At 37.2% G+C, this 15,431-nt stretch overlaps 2 protein-coding genes across 2 annotated transcripts; both read right to left on the bottom strand.

The window, feature by feature from the left end:
* Positions 1-8,327: 8,327 nt before the first annotated feature.
* On the bottom strand, positions 8,328-14,773 carry LOC121772615 (putative disease resistance protein RGA3). Its single transcript, XM_042169787.1, has 3 exons — positions 9,035-14,773; positions 8,900-8,948; positions 8,328-8,569 (listed from the first exon to the last, which is right to left on the bottom strand). The coding sequence occupies exon 1, from the start codon at positions 11,375-11,377 to the stop codon at positions 10,160-10,162; it is 1,218 nt and encodes a 405-aa protein (XP_042025721.1). The 5' UTR covers positions 11,378-14,773; the 3' UTR covers positions 8,328-8,569; positions 8,900-8,948; positions 9,035-10,159.
* On the bottom strand, positions 9,048-10,158 carry LOC121770144. Its single transcript, XM_042166935.1, has 2 exons — positions 10,035-10,158; positions 9,048-9,886 (listed from the first exon to the last, which is right to left on the bottom strand). The coding sequence occupies exons 1-2, from the start codon at positions 10,156-10,158 to the stop codon at positions 9,048-9,050; spliced, it is 963 nt and encodes a 320-aa protein (XP_042022869.1).
* Positions 14,774-15,431: the final 658 nt, after the last annotated feature.

Below are 15,431 nucleotides of genomic sequence, written 5' to 3'. Positions count from 1 at the left end.
CGGATGAAGTTATTTCATTATAAGATGAAGTACAATAATTATAAGATGAAGTGATTGAACGGCGACATTGTAGCAGCGGCGGCGGTGGCACAATACATTGGGGCTGAGTGCGGGTGAATTTCAACCCGGGACTGACCTCGAGATGGTGCCCGAACAACAATGCTGAACCGCGAGTAGGGAGGGCCGAGGCGCGGTGTTGGGAGCTGAGTTATGGGCGGTAACCGACTCGAGGTTAGTCGGAGATGTAATTGCAGGCGTGAAATCAATGGAGATTAAATTGCAGATGGTGAATGTAATTGCAGGTGCTGAATTGCATATATTGAATTGCAGTCGATGGTGATGTAATTGCAGGCACTGAATTAAAGACATGGTGTGCGTTAATTGCAGCCGCAGAATGGAAACGTGTTCATCTACTTGCAGGGCGTGAATTGGTGATGGAGATGTAATTGAAGGTGTGAGCGATGGTGTGGAATGCAAAATTCAGTTCCAAATAATCGTAAATCACAATAATGTTATCCAATTTCCTTAATTAACTTAGCATGAATTATGGAAAAGCAATAACCGTATGAATTATGAATTTCCATTACAACCCTTTTGTAATATTAATTGAATAAACAAATGAGATAAAATTGATAATGAATTAACCGTTAGATTAGAATAAAGGGTAGATGAGATTTGTTCTTTAGTTCGGTCTTTAAAATTAGTTCGACATTGAATACAATCATATTATATATATATATAATTTTCATATAAGACTTTCATTTATTTTTCTTCTCATTTTTCTTCTACTGTTTATAATTGTGCCAATCCTATTTTATAAATTTATTTTGATGTAATTGTAAATATAAGTCAAATAAATTACAATAACAATTCACTACAATCATTTGGATCTGAATTATATTTGTGAATACAATTATAATAAATAATAAGAGTATTTATCTATCTTATAAGGAAGTGTTAAAAAATGTTTTAAATTTATTTTGAAGTAATTGTAAATATAAGTCAAATTACAATTACAATACACTACGGGGGTGTTCGGTTGGCAAGATTAAATCTCATGATTAAATATGTATCATGTTTGGTTCATAAGATTGAACCCTTCAACTTAATCCTAGATGGATAGTCTCATTATAATTAGTCATAGCCTCCCCCTCCAACTAAAATAATCCCACAACTTAATCCTACAATTATTGTAATTTGAATTATATTTGTGATTACAATTATAATACATTACAATTACTAATACATTATATAAATAATACTGTAATTTTAGGTGCATGCTGATATGTACTCGACATGTTTACGATTAAGTGTCTTAATTTTTATTTTCGTCCGTTCACATTTACTTGTCTAATTAATTTTATGTGCACACCAAATCTCAAACGAATCAAGAAAAAGAATATCAAGAATAATGCAATCAGTTAATTAACAAGAAAACTAAAACAATGTTTAATTAAAATTATTTTTTAAAGATTGATATCTGTAATCTCGTATAGTACAACTCGGTCCTACATGCATCTAATATGAAATCACGATTGTCAAAATGGATATCGGGTGTTGGATATCCGATACCCGAAACCCAAAAAGTCGGGTATCGGGTACGAGATTAGGTATTGCAATTTTTGAAATTTAATTTTTCAATAAAAATCTGAAAAAGATTAATATATCCGGTTTACAACCTAAATTCATTCATCTTAATCATTATGAGTAGCATCGAAGGTGGGGAATTTAGTTGGGTGATGCATGTAATGCATTTAATTTTCTTGATTACTTAAGGTCTAAGGAATAAGGCCATGTTCATGTATTTACTATCATCACCCAAAACATAAATTAAAAGGGTAGTGATAAATTAATAAAAATTGTATATACAATTTCGGACATTTTAGGTATTTTACATATAACATAAAGTTATAATTATTAATTAATATCTTGTATTACAGAATTACCCTTCTTTGATCATTTAGAAAAGATTGATTAAGTTTTCCACAATCAGCAGTTAGATACATTTAGGAAATGATTGACTGAATCTTCCGTAATCAATTGCATAATTTATAATCAATTCAGTTGAATCAATTTTTAATCAACAAGGTAAATAATAGTAATATACAACAATAGTGGCACAATTTCTTCTCCCGTTAACTAGAAAGAGGATATTTCTTCATTCCTATTTCAAAATTTAAACTTTCCCCATACAAGCTAAATTGTGTAGATAATATACATTATTCTCAATATTTAAACTCTACCCAACAAACTAAATTCTGTAAATTATGTAGATAATATACATTAGTTGCATAACTTCTTCTTACATAATTTACACTATATTTAAACTCTCCCATACAAACTAAATTATCTTTCGCACTAATTATTTTATTATTAAATGATCTTTACATTTATAAGTTAGAAAAACGACTACATACATATATAATTAATTTCTTAGTATTATCCTCCAACGAAATACAAAATAATAATAGCCATTCACATCCAATTATTTTAAAATTCTAATAATAAAAACGACTCTATGTGTATATTAATTTCTTAGTGTCATCATCATCCAAAGAAATAATTACGGTAGTTCGCATTCAATTATTTTATTATTAAATAATCTTTAAAATTCTAAGTTATAAAAACGACATATGTATGTATAATAATTTCTTAGTGTTGTCATCCAAAGAAATAATTATAGTCCTTCACATCAAATTATTTCATTATTAAATCATTTTTATATTTCTAAATTATAAGAATGACTACATGTGTATGTAATTAAAATCTTAGTGTTATCATCCAACTAAATAATCGTAGTCTACACGCATATGTAATTAATTTTAATATTGTCGTCCAACTAAATACAAAATAATAATAGTCATTCGCATCCAATTATTTCATTATTAAATCATATTTAAATTTCTAAGTTATAAAATGTCTGCATGTGTATATAATTAAATTCTTAGTGTTATTATCCAACTAAATAATTGTAGTCATTTGCATTCAATTATTTTGTTAATAATTAATCATTATAAGTAGAAAAACGACTACATGTGGATATAATAATTTCTTAGTGTTGTCATTCAAAGAAATAATTATAGTTATTCACTCCAATTATTTTACTACTGTTTAAATAATTCTTAAAATTCAAAGTTATAAATATGACTACACGCATAAATAATATAGTAATTTCTTAGTGTTATCATCCGACTAAAAAATTGTAGTCAAAATGATTACATACAATTATAAGTTATAAAAATGATTATAAAATAATAATAGTCATTCACATACAATTATAATTATAGTTATTCACTCCAATTATTTTACTATTGTATCATCCAACGATAATAGTCATTCGTATCCTATTATTTTATTATTAAATCATCTTTAAAATTTTAGTGTTGTAAAAATACTATCTGTATATAATTAAATTTTTAGTGTTATCATCCAACTATATAATCATAGTAGTTTGCATCTGATAAGACCTATTTCATGCATCGGTTTAGGGGTAAAATATATGCTACTTGATCAGTTTATCGCGCAAAGCAAGTGTTAATTGTGCAAGAATGCCGCTTGACCAAGGCAACAAGGCCAAACTGATCAAGTTGGTACAAAAGGCGAAAAGGCCAAAAATTGGGTGAAATGATCAAGGGGGTGATCAAGCAGTTAGGCGGGGACCACTGCGTTCTAGAAGAAGGACACGTGAGGCTAATGAGCTGGATGATGATCATCATTCTGTTATCAAGGACGACGTTCTAGAAGGGGACACGTGCTGAAACGCAAGACGCAAGGACAGAGCTGAGTCATCATTCTGTTATTGAGGAGCGACGTCATTCTAGAAGGAAGGCATGTATCAATCGATGAGACGCTCGATCACAGCGTGAGCGAATATCCTCTTCCGAGATCGTTATCCAGCTGGAGGTCATTGCGGCGAGCTTATAAATAGAGGATGTGCCACCATAATTAAAAAATCTTCTTTTTAGCATCTCCTTTTCAGTTTCTTCTTTTATTTTCCTTTTTTCCGTTCTAGTTCAGTTTTGAGTTTAGTTTCCAGTTCCGAAGGTAGCTTAGTTAAAAAAATAGTTAGAGAGAGAGCGACCGAAGGGAGCGCGATAGAATACTCAATATTTGTTCGGCACCGTCCCAAGTTTCCAACCGAGAGCTCCTCGGCCTTACTCGCTTTCTTACTTTCTAAAATTGTTAGCTTAGTTTAAATTCAGTGTTGTTCCGTAGTTCAAGTTTTGATCTTTTTGTATTCCGCATGTTCACCGCACTGTTATGAGCTATAAAAATCGGAGTTGTTTTGTTTTCGTCATCCTGTTTACTGTTCCAGTTCAGTTTCGCTTTTTAGTCCTTGATTTAGTGTTTAATCATGATGAATGGCAGAGTGTTTGTGTTTCTCGTAGCATGCCTAGGTAGTTAAGCTCTTATTTCCGCCTGTCGCTTACTTGATCCATTAATTGTGTCAGCATGATAAATAGCTTGATCAAGTAGTTAGTTTACATTCTGCCTAGCATAAATACAGTAGCGTAAAAACTCCCAACTTAAAGCGTGGCAGCAGCCGAACCCTGTTCACTACTCACACACTCGATACACCGGTTTCTCTGTGGGATCGACCCCGTTCTTGCCGCTTTACTGTTAAAGTAGTGCGAGTTTGAGAGTTATAAATTATATTGGTGGTGAGCGAGAACGAGAACGCCTTGATCAAGTGGCAACGACATTTGCTAACTGATCCACCCGATCAAGTGTCTATTTTTGTTTTTTTTCCCCATAAATTTATGTAAAAAATCAATTTAAAATTATTAAATAATAATATTTATATTCAATTTTAGAATTATTTGAGTGTCATCTAAGAATAAGAAATACTTGCAGCCTGATATAATTCCACCAAAAAATAAGAACGAACATGAAAGTGGATGATAAAAATGGCCAAGCCTAAGCAAACTATCTGATGCAGCACCAATGCCATATTTTTGTTTTAGTGATCTTCCATATTTTCACATTTTCATCAATGTAATTTAATAGTGATTTAACCTTACTAATATAACAAAAGGGTAGTTAGGTAAAGAAATAATAGCTAATAAAATAACCGGTTTAAATAAAAGCCGGTTTAAAATTTAAGGGCATTTTATTACAATTTTTTTCAATTTATCTTTACTCAAGTTAAAAATGCAATCATCACTATTTGGTTGATGTTTTGCTGGTTGGTTATGTGATTATGTTTGAAATACCATATCAAACATATAAAATCAATAACTATGTTCATTGTGAGACTAACTACATTAAAAAAATTGATTTTTTTTTTGGTTGTAAACGATATTCAAACTCATGATTTTGCATTCGTCTTGCTCGCCTCAAACTCATCATTAACACACATGTATGGCTTAAAAAAATATCGATGAATTTTAAGTTTGAACTCAATCTACTACAACTTGAAAAGCTGGCTTGCAACAATGTGGAAAATGGAAATGTTGAGATTTAATTAACAGTTATTCATTACTATTGGGTAGTTAAATTGGTTCATATTAGTACTCCCTCCGTTCTCTCATAGTTGAGACGCAACTTTTCGGCACGAAGTTAGAGATGTTGAGTGTTTTAAATAAATAGATAAAAAAGTAAGAAGGAGAAAAATGTAGAGATAATAAAGTAGAAAGTGAATAAAGTAAGAGATAAAGTAAGAAAGAGTAAATTAAGAGAGATGAAAAGTAACTATATACAAAAATGACTCAACTATGAGGGAATTTTTCAAAATGAAAAAAATGACTCAACTATGTATGAGGGATCTGAGGGAGTAAATCTTAGACCCTGAGGCCTGAACTCTAATTGTTTGATCAAATTCAACTATTCAAGTATGTCCGAATTTATAAGAAATAGTACTCCTATTTAAGTAAATCCCAAACTATCAACTTTTCATAAAAAATCCTACGACCATTTTTTAGATCCTGAAATTTTAACCAAAGTTATAATTTTGTATATAAAAAAAAGACATCATTTTCCCATGTCATTAAAAAAAGAAAATTATACTACTAAATCATACAGTTGCATTAGTAAGAGCTATATATGTCACTATTTTGGGGGCCAAAATATGGACACATGATATTTTTGATACAAAAGCAATCATTTATAGCTTCATTAGATACTATTTCTCACGGTCATGGATATTTTTAAGTGATACTACTTAGCTTAATTAAATCGTTAGAAATGATGCAACATCTATCTGATTATGCAATCAAAATTTTTAGTGAGCACATGAAGCGGTCTAAGTTTTGCCTCTTTAGAGCATCCACAACCGTGCTCTTGCCAGCGGCACGGTTGTGGGCCCGGGCGGTACTATTCATGTCTGCTCTCTGGCAAGAGCACAACACCCACAACTGTGCTCTTCCGCAAGGACGAACACAATTAATTTAATATTCAATTAAACATAAACATTTCCATAATACTAAAATTCATTAAAAAATCACAATAAATATTACAAAATACAAATAAAATAAAAAGACATAATTAAAATCCTAAAAATTACATAATTAAAATACTAAAAATTAAAAATTACATAATTATTGGCTAATATTACCCGAGGAAGACTACTCATCCGGCGGCAACAACCCCAATTGTTTTTGGAGACCCACTATCATGCCCTCGTGCGTTTGAAGTTGCGTGGGGGTCACAGTTGACCTATCGGCCATATTGAGTTGGGCCAAAAGGGCCCACAACGAGTTGTTCGGGGGTGGAGGTGGAACATAGGATGCGGGTTCGGGGGCGGGGGCCGATGGAGTCGCGGAGCGCCGGCGCTCGGCCGCCGCCTTCTTCCTTCCTTGCGGTCGGTGTTGGGAACCGCTTGGTCCGGTGCCGGGGCTACCCAAGTTAGCTCCGGCGAGTTGGCTAGCCACTTCTTCGGAGCCGGAGTCGGATAGGGATATCGACCTTGACCGTTTGGAGGAGACGCTAGAGGAGGATGTTACGCCTCCCAGATACCTCGGGTGGAACCGCGTTTCCTGCCAAACGTTGAGGTACTTGAACGACTTACCGTTCATGGATTGGTATGTGCTTAGCGCCGCAGTGATGATGTCGACCTCGCTTCGGCCGCTCCCGGCATTCCGCGACTCCTGGAGGAAATAGCCATTGAACTTGCCAATTTCGTCGTTGGCTCGGCCGATGCAGTTGCGCACCATACTCTCGTTGCGCTCGATCGTTCCCGGCGGCCGGTTTGCATTGTACCGGCGAGATACGCGCCACCAAAAGTGATCGCCCGATTGGTTCGTGCCAACCGCCGCATCTTCGGAGATTTCGAAGTACGCCTTGAACAATTTATCCATCTCCGCCGGCGTGTACGGTGTGCGGACACCGCTGCCGCGAGTAGGAGCTTGCGGAGGTTGGGAGGGGGCGGTCGGCCTAGGCTCCGGTGTCCACCCGTATCGTCCTTCGGAGGCACCTTGGTCGTCGATTGGGTATGGACGGTAGCCACCCGGAACGGCCGAATCTTGGGTTTGAGGAGGGGCCGAATATTCCGTTTCCGGACTAGGAAACAGTTGTGAACCTAACCATTCGGGGTTCCAACCGTGGGAGCCCGTAGGGTTATCGCCTTGGCCGGACATAGTGATGTTGTATGGTATGAGAGAATGAAGATGAAAATGGATATGAGAGATTGAAGATGAGAATGGAGATGAGAGAATGATGATGAGAATTGTGTAGTTTGATGTGAATTTTTGGGAGTGAAATTGGGGGTATTTATAGATGAAAGTGTGTATTTTTGGGGTAAAAAAAATTAAAAAAAAAATTAAAAAGTGGGAAAAAACGGTTATAAACGGATATAATTTTTTTGGGAAGTGAATTTTTTTTTTATTTTTTATCGATTTTTTTTAATTAAAAACCGATTTTTTTTTAAAAAAAAATTATTTAAACCCAACGGCTATGCCTTTGACGAATGAGGGCGCGCCACGTCAGCTGCTCGCTGGCACGGTGCGAGCGCAGCGGCGGCGGGTGGCGTCCGTGCCAGCGGCGCGGACAGCGGTGGCGAGCAGCGCCACCGTTGCGGATGCTCTTAAGAAAATAAGGCTTCTTTCTCTGGACATCAAACTAGAAAATCAAAATCAACACGATGAAAGAAAATCAACACCTCAGAAATGGCATGTTTGCAAGACATCCATCTTCTTCTCCAAATCACCACTCAACTGAAAGTTTACCCATCTTTTTCCTTCTCAATTCAATCTGATTCAGACAACCATATATGATGGAGTATATCATCAACTTTCATAAAGAACGAAACGACAAAACTAGAACAAGATCATTTTTCTTCGCTATTTTTTACCTTTCGGGTCCTAGCTAGCAATCTCACTGCTGATTCCAAGTCCTGGAAACTGATGCATGATTGACCAAACACACAAGTTTACAAGCATATCAGAAGAGCACACTAGTACAGTCACAACAGCACTTAACAAATTTGATTGGCGAAAACGATTTTTAGGCACATGAGAAGCGAAAGGTTTAAACAAAAGGGTGACATGAGCAAATCAAGTGCAAAAACAACGTATAGCTTGAAAACCCCTGCTTTGTATTCTGGATCTGCACGAATTTTGATGATGCCTTCAACCTGGTTGTCAAGTTTGCACAAAAGTTAAGAGACGATATATATTTAACGGGAGAGAGACGGGCAATGCAATGAATCAATAGCAAAATCAAACAGCTTAAATCCATAACGAAAGCAATCTGAATCGAACACTAAATACAGATATTGAACGAGCTTACTTAAACTACGCTCAGCTTCCATTGAACTATTCACAAAATAACACAATCCAACTGTAATTGAAAAGTCTAACCACAAAATACAAAACACCAATTTCACTTAGTTTTCATGATCATGAAAAAAATGCTAAACAAATCTATCATTCATCCAAAATACTTGACTGTTATGATGTACTACCTCTGTTTGGGCAGCTTGCAGACTTTCTGCAGTAGTGATCCAACAAGGCCTGCACAAGAAAGTGTTGTCAAGTGTCAAGTGATGAGAGGAGCAAGTCACCTTTTTTTATCAACACAATACGAAACATCATACTACCTTTGATATGGATTCAAATGGGATTGCCATCAACCTTGATTACGAAATCGGGATGGTTGAGCAACTCCGAATCAATACTTAGTTTCGGACAATTGCTAATCGTGAAAAAATGAAATTTAATGAGGGGCTTTAGTGCATCCACAGAGTGCAGACGCCTAAGCTTTGTGCAGCCATCTAGATGTAAAGAAAGTAGAAATGAGAGTTTGTCAAACCATTGCGGCAATTCTTCTATCCCTATATTTTCTAATCTTAAATCCCGAAGAGAAGTGAGATGTTGAATTGATTGAGGCAGACACTCCCAACTTTCCACCCCTATCAATGTTAACTGCTTAAGTGAATTGCAACACCCTTCTAATATGCCATTCACAGTGTCATTAATGGCAACACTACTCCCGTTTGACCACTCCACACTCACATCTAGTGTTAAATACTTCAAGCTACCTAAATCCCAACTCTCAACACTTCCCGCAGACATCAATTTAGGAACACCTGTGATTGCCAATCTTCTGAGATGAGTAAATGACCTAGCGAGGCAGTCAATTAGCATTGGTAGATTCTGTACACTCCTTAATTTTCCCAGTCCAACAGACTGAATTGTAGGGGCCCACAACTCTAGCATTTGACTTGGTAATTCCATCAGTTCTCCGCAACCTACAATGCTCAGATGAAAGAGGGTTCCTTCCTCTCCGCATCTTGGATTCCCAATCGACTTCAGATTTGTACAGTTTTCTATAGTCAACGCCATCAGAGAATTGAGGTTCTCCAGCCCATCTAATGATTTCAAACTCTTTAATTCCCTTATACTGAGCTTCCCTAAATTTGGCAAGTGGCCGAATGTTATTTCCTCACAATCTGAGCACCAATGGAGAAATATCTCAACCAAGTTATGAAGTGGTGGTAAGCAAGAGCCTCGAGGTTCACCCAGCAACCATGTTTGAAACCTTTTGCCTTTTGTATCCTTGAATGATCAACCTCTTCAGATTTGCATGAGGTCTGAGACCTTCCAACACACTCTCATCATTTCTGTCACCCGAACAATTCTCTCCCCATTGAAACTGCATTTCAGACAAGTGTTGCTTCTGAAACAAATTGGCTTTCAGGGCCTCTTCCTTGTCACGCACCATCTCAAGATTGAATAGTTAGTTTTCCTTTGAGATTTCTCAAAGTTCCAAGTTCTTCAATATAATAGCCCTTCTCTTTGCCCACTGAGAAGTAAGGCAGTGCTTGGAGATTAGTTAATCTCCCAATTTCCCCAGGCAACTCTACACCATACCCAAAATAAAGATGCCTCAAGTTAACCAACTTCTTCAACGTGTTTGGCAGTGTCTTCCCAGATGATGCTCTTACCATTCGCAAGTAATTGTTTGAATCATCAGCATACAACTCCGGCGTGTCTTTAGTAGATGCTCTTAACGTTTGCAAGAGACTGAGTTCACCAATCCGCTCCGGCACGTCTTTAATCGATGAATTTGAAAGATCAAGATTTCTCAAATGTATACACTCCCTAATTGAATTGGGCAACTGATGCTCTTCAATTTCACCAATAGTTAGATTATGCAGAGATTGGAAATCTGAAAACATAATACCAGAAGTTTTACCTTTCAAGAATAATGTAAGCAAATGCTTTGCCACCTCTTTTGGAATATGACTTAATTCTTCTTCGAGAAACATGCATCGAGCTGGGGTCCTGCTATCTGTACTATTAAACAATACAGACGATGCAAGATCATGCACAAGATCATGCATCTCATAACAAAGACCTCCATAGAAACTGTTGTATGAAACTTCCAACAAGGAGTTTTGTAGAAGAACATTAAGAAATATGTTTCCCACAGACTCCATATCTTCTCCTTGGCTTGGTTGAAGTAACTCCTCTCCCATCCATAGTTCAATCAACTTTATCTTATTGAATCCATAACCTTTGGGGAAATTCGAACAATACGCGAAACACTTTTTGAGTGATGGTGAAGACATATAATCAAAGCTCAATTTTAGTATCTTTCTGATATTTTCACCACCCTCGCAGTTTGAAAGGCCTTTTTCATTGATCAAATGCCACTCTTCTACGGACTTATGGCACAGCACGCCCCCAACTACATTGGCGGCTAAAGGAAAACCCTGACATTTTCTCACAATCTCTTTTCCAATTGTCTCAAATTCTGGTGGAACTTGTCCATTTCCATCAAAAGCTTTTCCTTTGATTATGTACCAGCAATCATCATCTGATAAGCCATTTACCTTATGAAAATGAAATGGTTTGACAGTTGAAGCAACCTTTTCATCTCTTGTAGTGATGATAATTGCATTTCCCTTAACAGATGTAACTCCTGACATGGAGTTCATAAAGCCTTCCCATTCCCTAACATCTTCATTCCAGACGTCGTCAAGAACAAGAAGATAATTTTGAGCATTGAGCGCTGCTTGAAGCGGCGGTATCTGAAGGGGTTAGTGTTGAAAGGATTTTCTGGAAAAGACTAATTGGGTCAAAAGTTTGAGAAACATGGACCCAAATAAGTGATGGGAATCGAGCCCCTACCCTTGGATCACTAAAGACTTCCCTAGCCAAGGTAGTTTTTTCCCCATACCCGCCATTCCCAACAGAGCAAGGATGGAGAAAGTCGGTTCCTCTTCCTGTGGGTGGGTCTGGGTGAGCATGTCAACTAGATGAGGCACATCATTTGTTCTTCCAATAAAGAATCTATCATGACTGAACGAATCAGTCTCATAGCAAGTAGAAACAGCAACAACATCAGGTGCATTCACAATCATGCTTTGAAGGCCAAGATCTGTTGCCCTTTTGTACTTGGACTCAAAATTCTCATTAATTCGTTTGATGGTATGAGCCATCTAATAGCGATGTGAAATGCGACTACAAGATGGCAAGCATGATAGTACCTTGGGATTAGGTGTCTCCAATTTGTTGATTTTTTTGAGGAGACGGTGAAACTGGAATTCATCCAAGACATTGTCGGCCTCGTAAGCCACATCCTCCAGCTCCCTCAGCCAGATCTTGACAGCTTGGCTGGTGGATTTCTTCTCGGCATCACCCAGGTAGGCTCTAATCATCTCCAGAGTCTCCTGCAGCTTTCGGGCATCTCCATTGAGACCTCGAAACAGAGAGTACTCTTCCCTAACAACGTTGATCAGCTTTTGGACAATAACTTCGACGCCAGCTGAAGACACTGCTTCCATGGTTGAGAAAATGCTTGATTGAGAGTTTGGGTGATGAAGATGAAGAATGCTTGTAAATTGTGAATTGCAATTGTATCCAAGTCATTCACCCAACCACTACTCTCATTTTTAGTAGTGTTACAGTCCGTCTTGCTCCACATCCTCATACCCATTCTTCCATTCAAAACCGGCAAACATTCGTCTATATATGCTAGCCAGTGTTTTAATTAATGTTCAAGTGTTTTAATTAATTAATACTCCCGTGACTCGTCAATGATTTGGGACCAATGGTACTTTAATTTCAAATAATTAATTCTCACCACCGCACACTGAATTAAGCCGTTTCACGACCAATTTGTTGTTCGGCTTGTCTCTTTGGATAATTTTTATTTATTTATTTTCTGTCCTCTTTGATTTCTCATTTTAATAGTGTACGCAATGGATGTAGATAGATTTTATGATTCTTCTGAGGATGTATAATCCCCTATCACTACTGATTTTATCTTGAACCATGGCATGGGAATTGTGTATTCTGTTATTGTTATGTGTTCTGTTTCCTCCTCTATGCTCATTATGTATCGTGTTTATTCACACAGAATACCATCATTGTATTGTATTGTACACCACTCTTAGGTAATTGTTTTGCTCTCTCTAGGAAAAGTAGCTATAGATTTTGCTGAAGGTACCAACATTGATTTTTATCAGTTTTAAAGAGTGATGCTTGAAAGTGCAATTTTTTAGTACTATCTTGTAAAATGAAGATTTATGATTTCAATCATTGTGAGAACATGTTTGTTGCTTTGTGGCATTAAGATATAAGTGAAGTGTGTTACAGGGCAATGTTGTTGCATTTCCAGCACCGAACACTCCATGACTCGAGTCGACATAGCCCCCAGTGGCCTCCACACACGCACCCACTGCCCACAGGGGAAGCTACTCGTGGGACGGGGCTGATGTTTGTGATCCCAAGAGGGCCAGTGCATTTTCAGATGAATATTGGAGAGGATAAGCCATTGATTTTCACTGCCTGGTGCTGGTGCTGGTGTTGTTATTATCCCTGTGAATCTCTTTGGCTCAAGGCCTCCAAGTTGTGTTTAATAACACCAAGTATTAGAATGTCGACTACGTGGTGCGATTTAATTTTGTTGGGAACGAGACAACATAATTAAAGTTTTCCGTGAACTTTAATTAATAAAAGTTGGAACGCAAGATATAAAATAATACGTTTGGGCATCTTAAATAATAAAGGAGTCCAATGTTTGTTCACAATTGGCTTTGGGCCTTTGAACTAAAACAAATAAATAAATAAGTGGGAGATGCTTAATCCTTCTTGAGCCCAATCTCTTCCATTCTTATTCACGTAAAAGGATTTGCTCTTTTCTTCTGTAAAATTACTTCTGCAAAAATCGGTGCAGCTTTCTTTTCCAATTCCTTACCGTTTAATTGCAGCTACTTATTGCCCCTTAATACCCAATTATGGGTATTAATCCCAATTAATTGCCCTGTTTATTCTCCCTCAAATTCACGGTGATTACCTTTAACCCTATCACAACCACCATTTCCAAATTTCTAGCTAAGCAATTGAGAGAGAGAGAGAGGAAGAGCCGAGAGAGGGAGAGAATAGAGGAGCTGTTGGTTTTTAAGTTTCTACCACCACAACTCACGGTAATACCCATTCTTTTCCCTTTGATTTCCAATTATTGATCTCAACCAACAACTCATCGAGGAGCTGCCAAATTTCTCATTCAACTTTCTTTTCAAATCATAGGACCGTCCATTTCAACCCATTCACAAGTTTTTCTACAGAAGGTATACTTTGATGCTCCTCACTTCCATCCTCCACTCACAAACATACATACCACTCATTGTGTAGAATACTCAATCTGCCAAACTCACTCCCACACGAAAGGCTAAATCAATAACACAATCGAGCAATCAACAATTGAATCACCCCTTGTTTGCAATAATTCAATCAATTGAGAACACCAATATGCGAATACACACCTCTGCAATTAATCGAAAACAGCGAAAGAACATAACAGAATGTGAAGAACTTATCTTATCGGGGCTGTTCGGGTTGGATTCGGGGCTTCCGAACAGTGAATCGGGGCTTTCCGAGCGATAACTGAGCAGCAGCGAAGGCGGACGGTGACCACCCCTCTCGCTGCAGCGGCGATTTCCGCTAAGAAGACAGAAGCGGCGGTGGCTGGCGAGGGCTGACCCGGTGAGCTGGGACAGCAGCGACGTCGTGGAGTCGTGAAGAGGAAGGCGACGGAGTTAGGGTTGCCGATCTCTTGGAGAATTTGTGAAGAAGGAGAGTGAGGGAGGCGGAAATACCGAGAGGGAGAAGGGAGTAAATTTTTGGTGGACTCAGTTTTTTTTTCTCTTGACTTTTAAGTTGGGCCTTTCCTAATATTTTGATTTGGGCTCAAATTTTAAATGGGGATATAAGGTGGGCTATGATTTTAATTAGCTTGGACCGAAAATAAATAAATCTTTGGGCTGGTCATTTATGTAATCGTTGGAATTACTTGATTAATTTTCAGAATAATTCAAATGACGAATAAGTTTATCTCAAGTCCGAAATAATTAATTCAGGGGAAAGTAATTGGTAAAATTGAGTTACGCGCTTAATTAAATCTTGGGATTAAATCCTATATCGTGGAGGAAAAATATGAGGAGTCAACGAAAGAGTTGTGGGCGCAAGTGGCCGACCGGCGTCGCACACAACGCCTTGGGCGGCCGCCGAATAATTGAAAATACGCTAACAATAATATAGATTAGTTGACACAAATATTTGGGACCAAGGGTACTTTAATTTCAAAGAGTGCATTCTTTTTTCTTTTTTTTTTTACTTTGGACACAAATGTTACTTCAACTTCAACGTTAGTAGAAATGAGATTTTAAGCTCTACGTGTACAGATATAAATTTACTATTGCTCCGTTTCAAAACGTGGAATTCGGACCGTTGAATTGGAAATGGGAATATTCACTCCGTTGTTTGGTATTCTAAAAATATACAGTACTATAGTAGGAAATTAGAATTGACTTATTTTTCAATTTTACATTAATTCCAGTATTAAATAAAAAGATGGTAATTTCACAACTTTCAATTCCCGGTTCCGAAGATAAATTTGCGGATCTTATGCGGGTCAAAACATAAATCGGGTCATAATCTCAAATCGGGTCCTAAATATTGGGTCAGCTGATTAGTTTAATGTTTGGC

The sequence above is a fragment of the Salvia splendens genome, chromosome 16 (genome assembly GCF_004379255.2).
Source record: "Salvia splendens isolate huo1 chromosome 16, SspV2, whole genome shotgun sequence".
NCBI lineage: Eukaryota > Viridiplantae > Streptophyta > Magnoliopsida > Lamiales > Lamiaceae > Salvia > Salvia splendens.
This window is presented reverse-complemented; position numbering and strand designations above follow the sequence as displayed.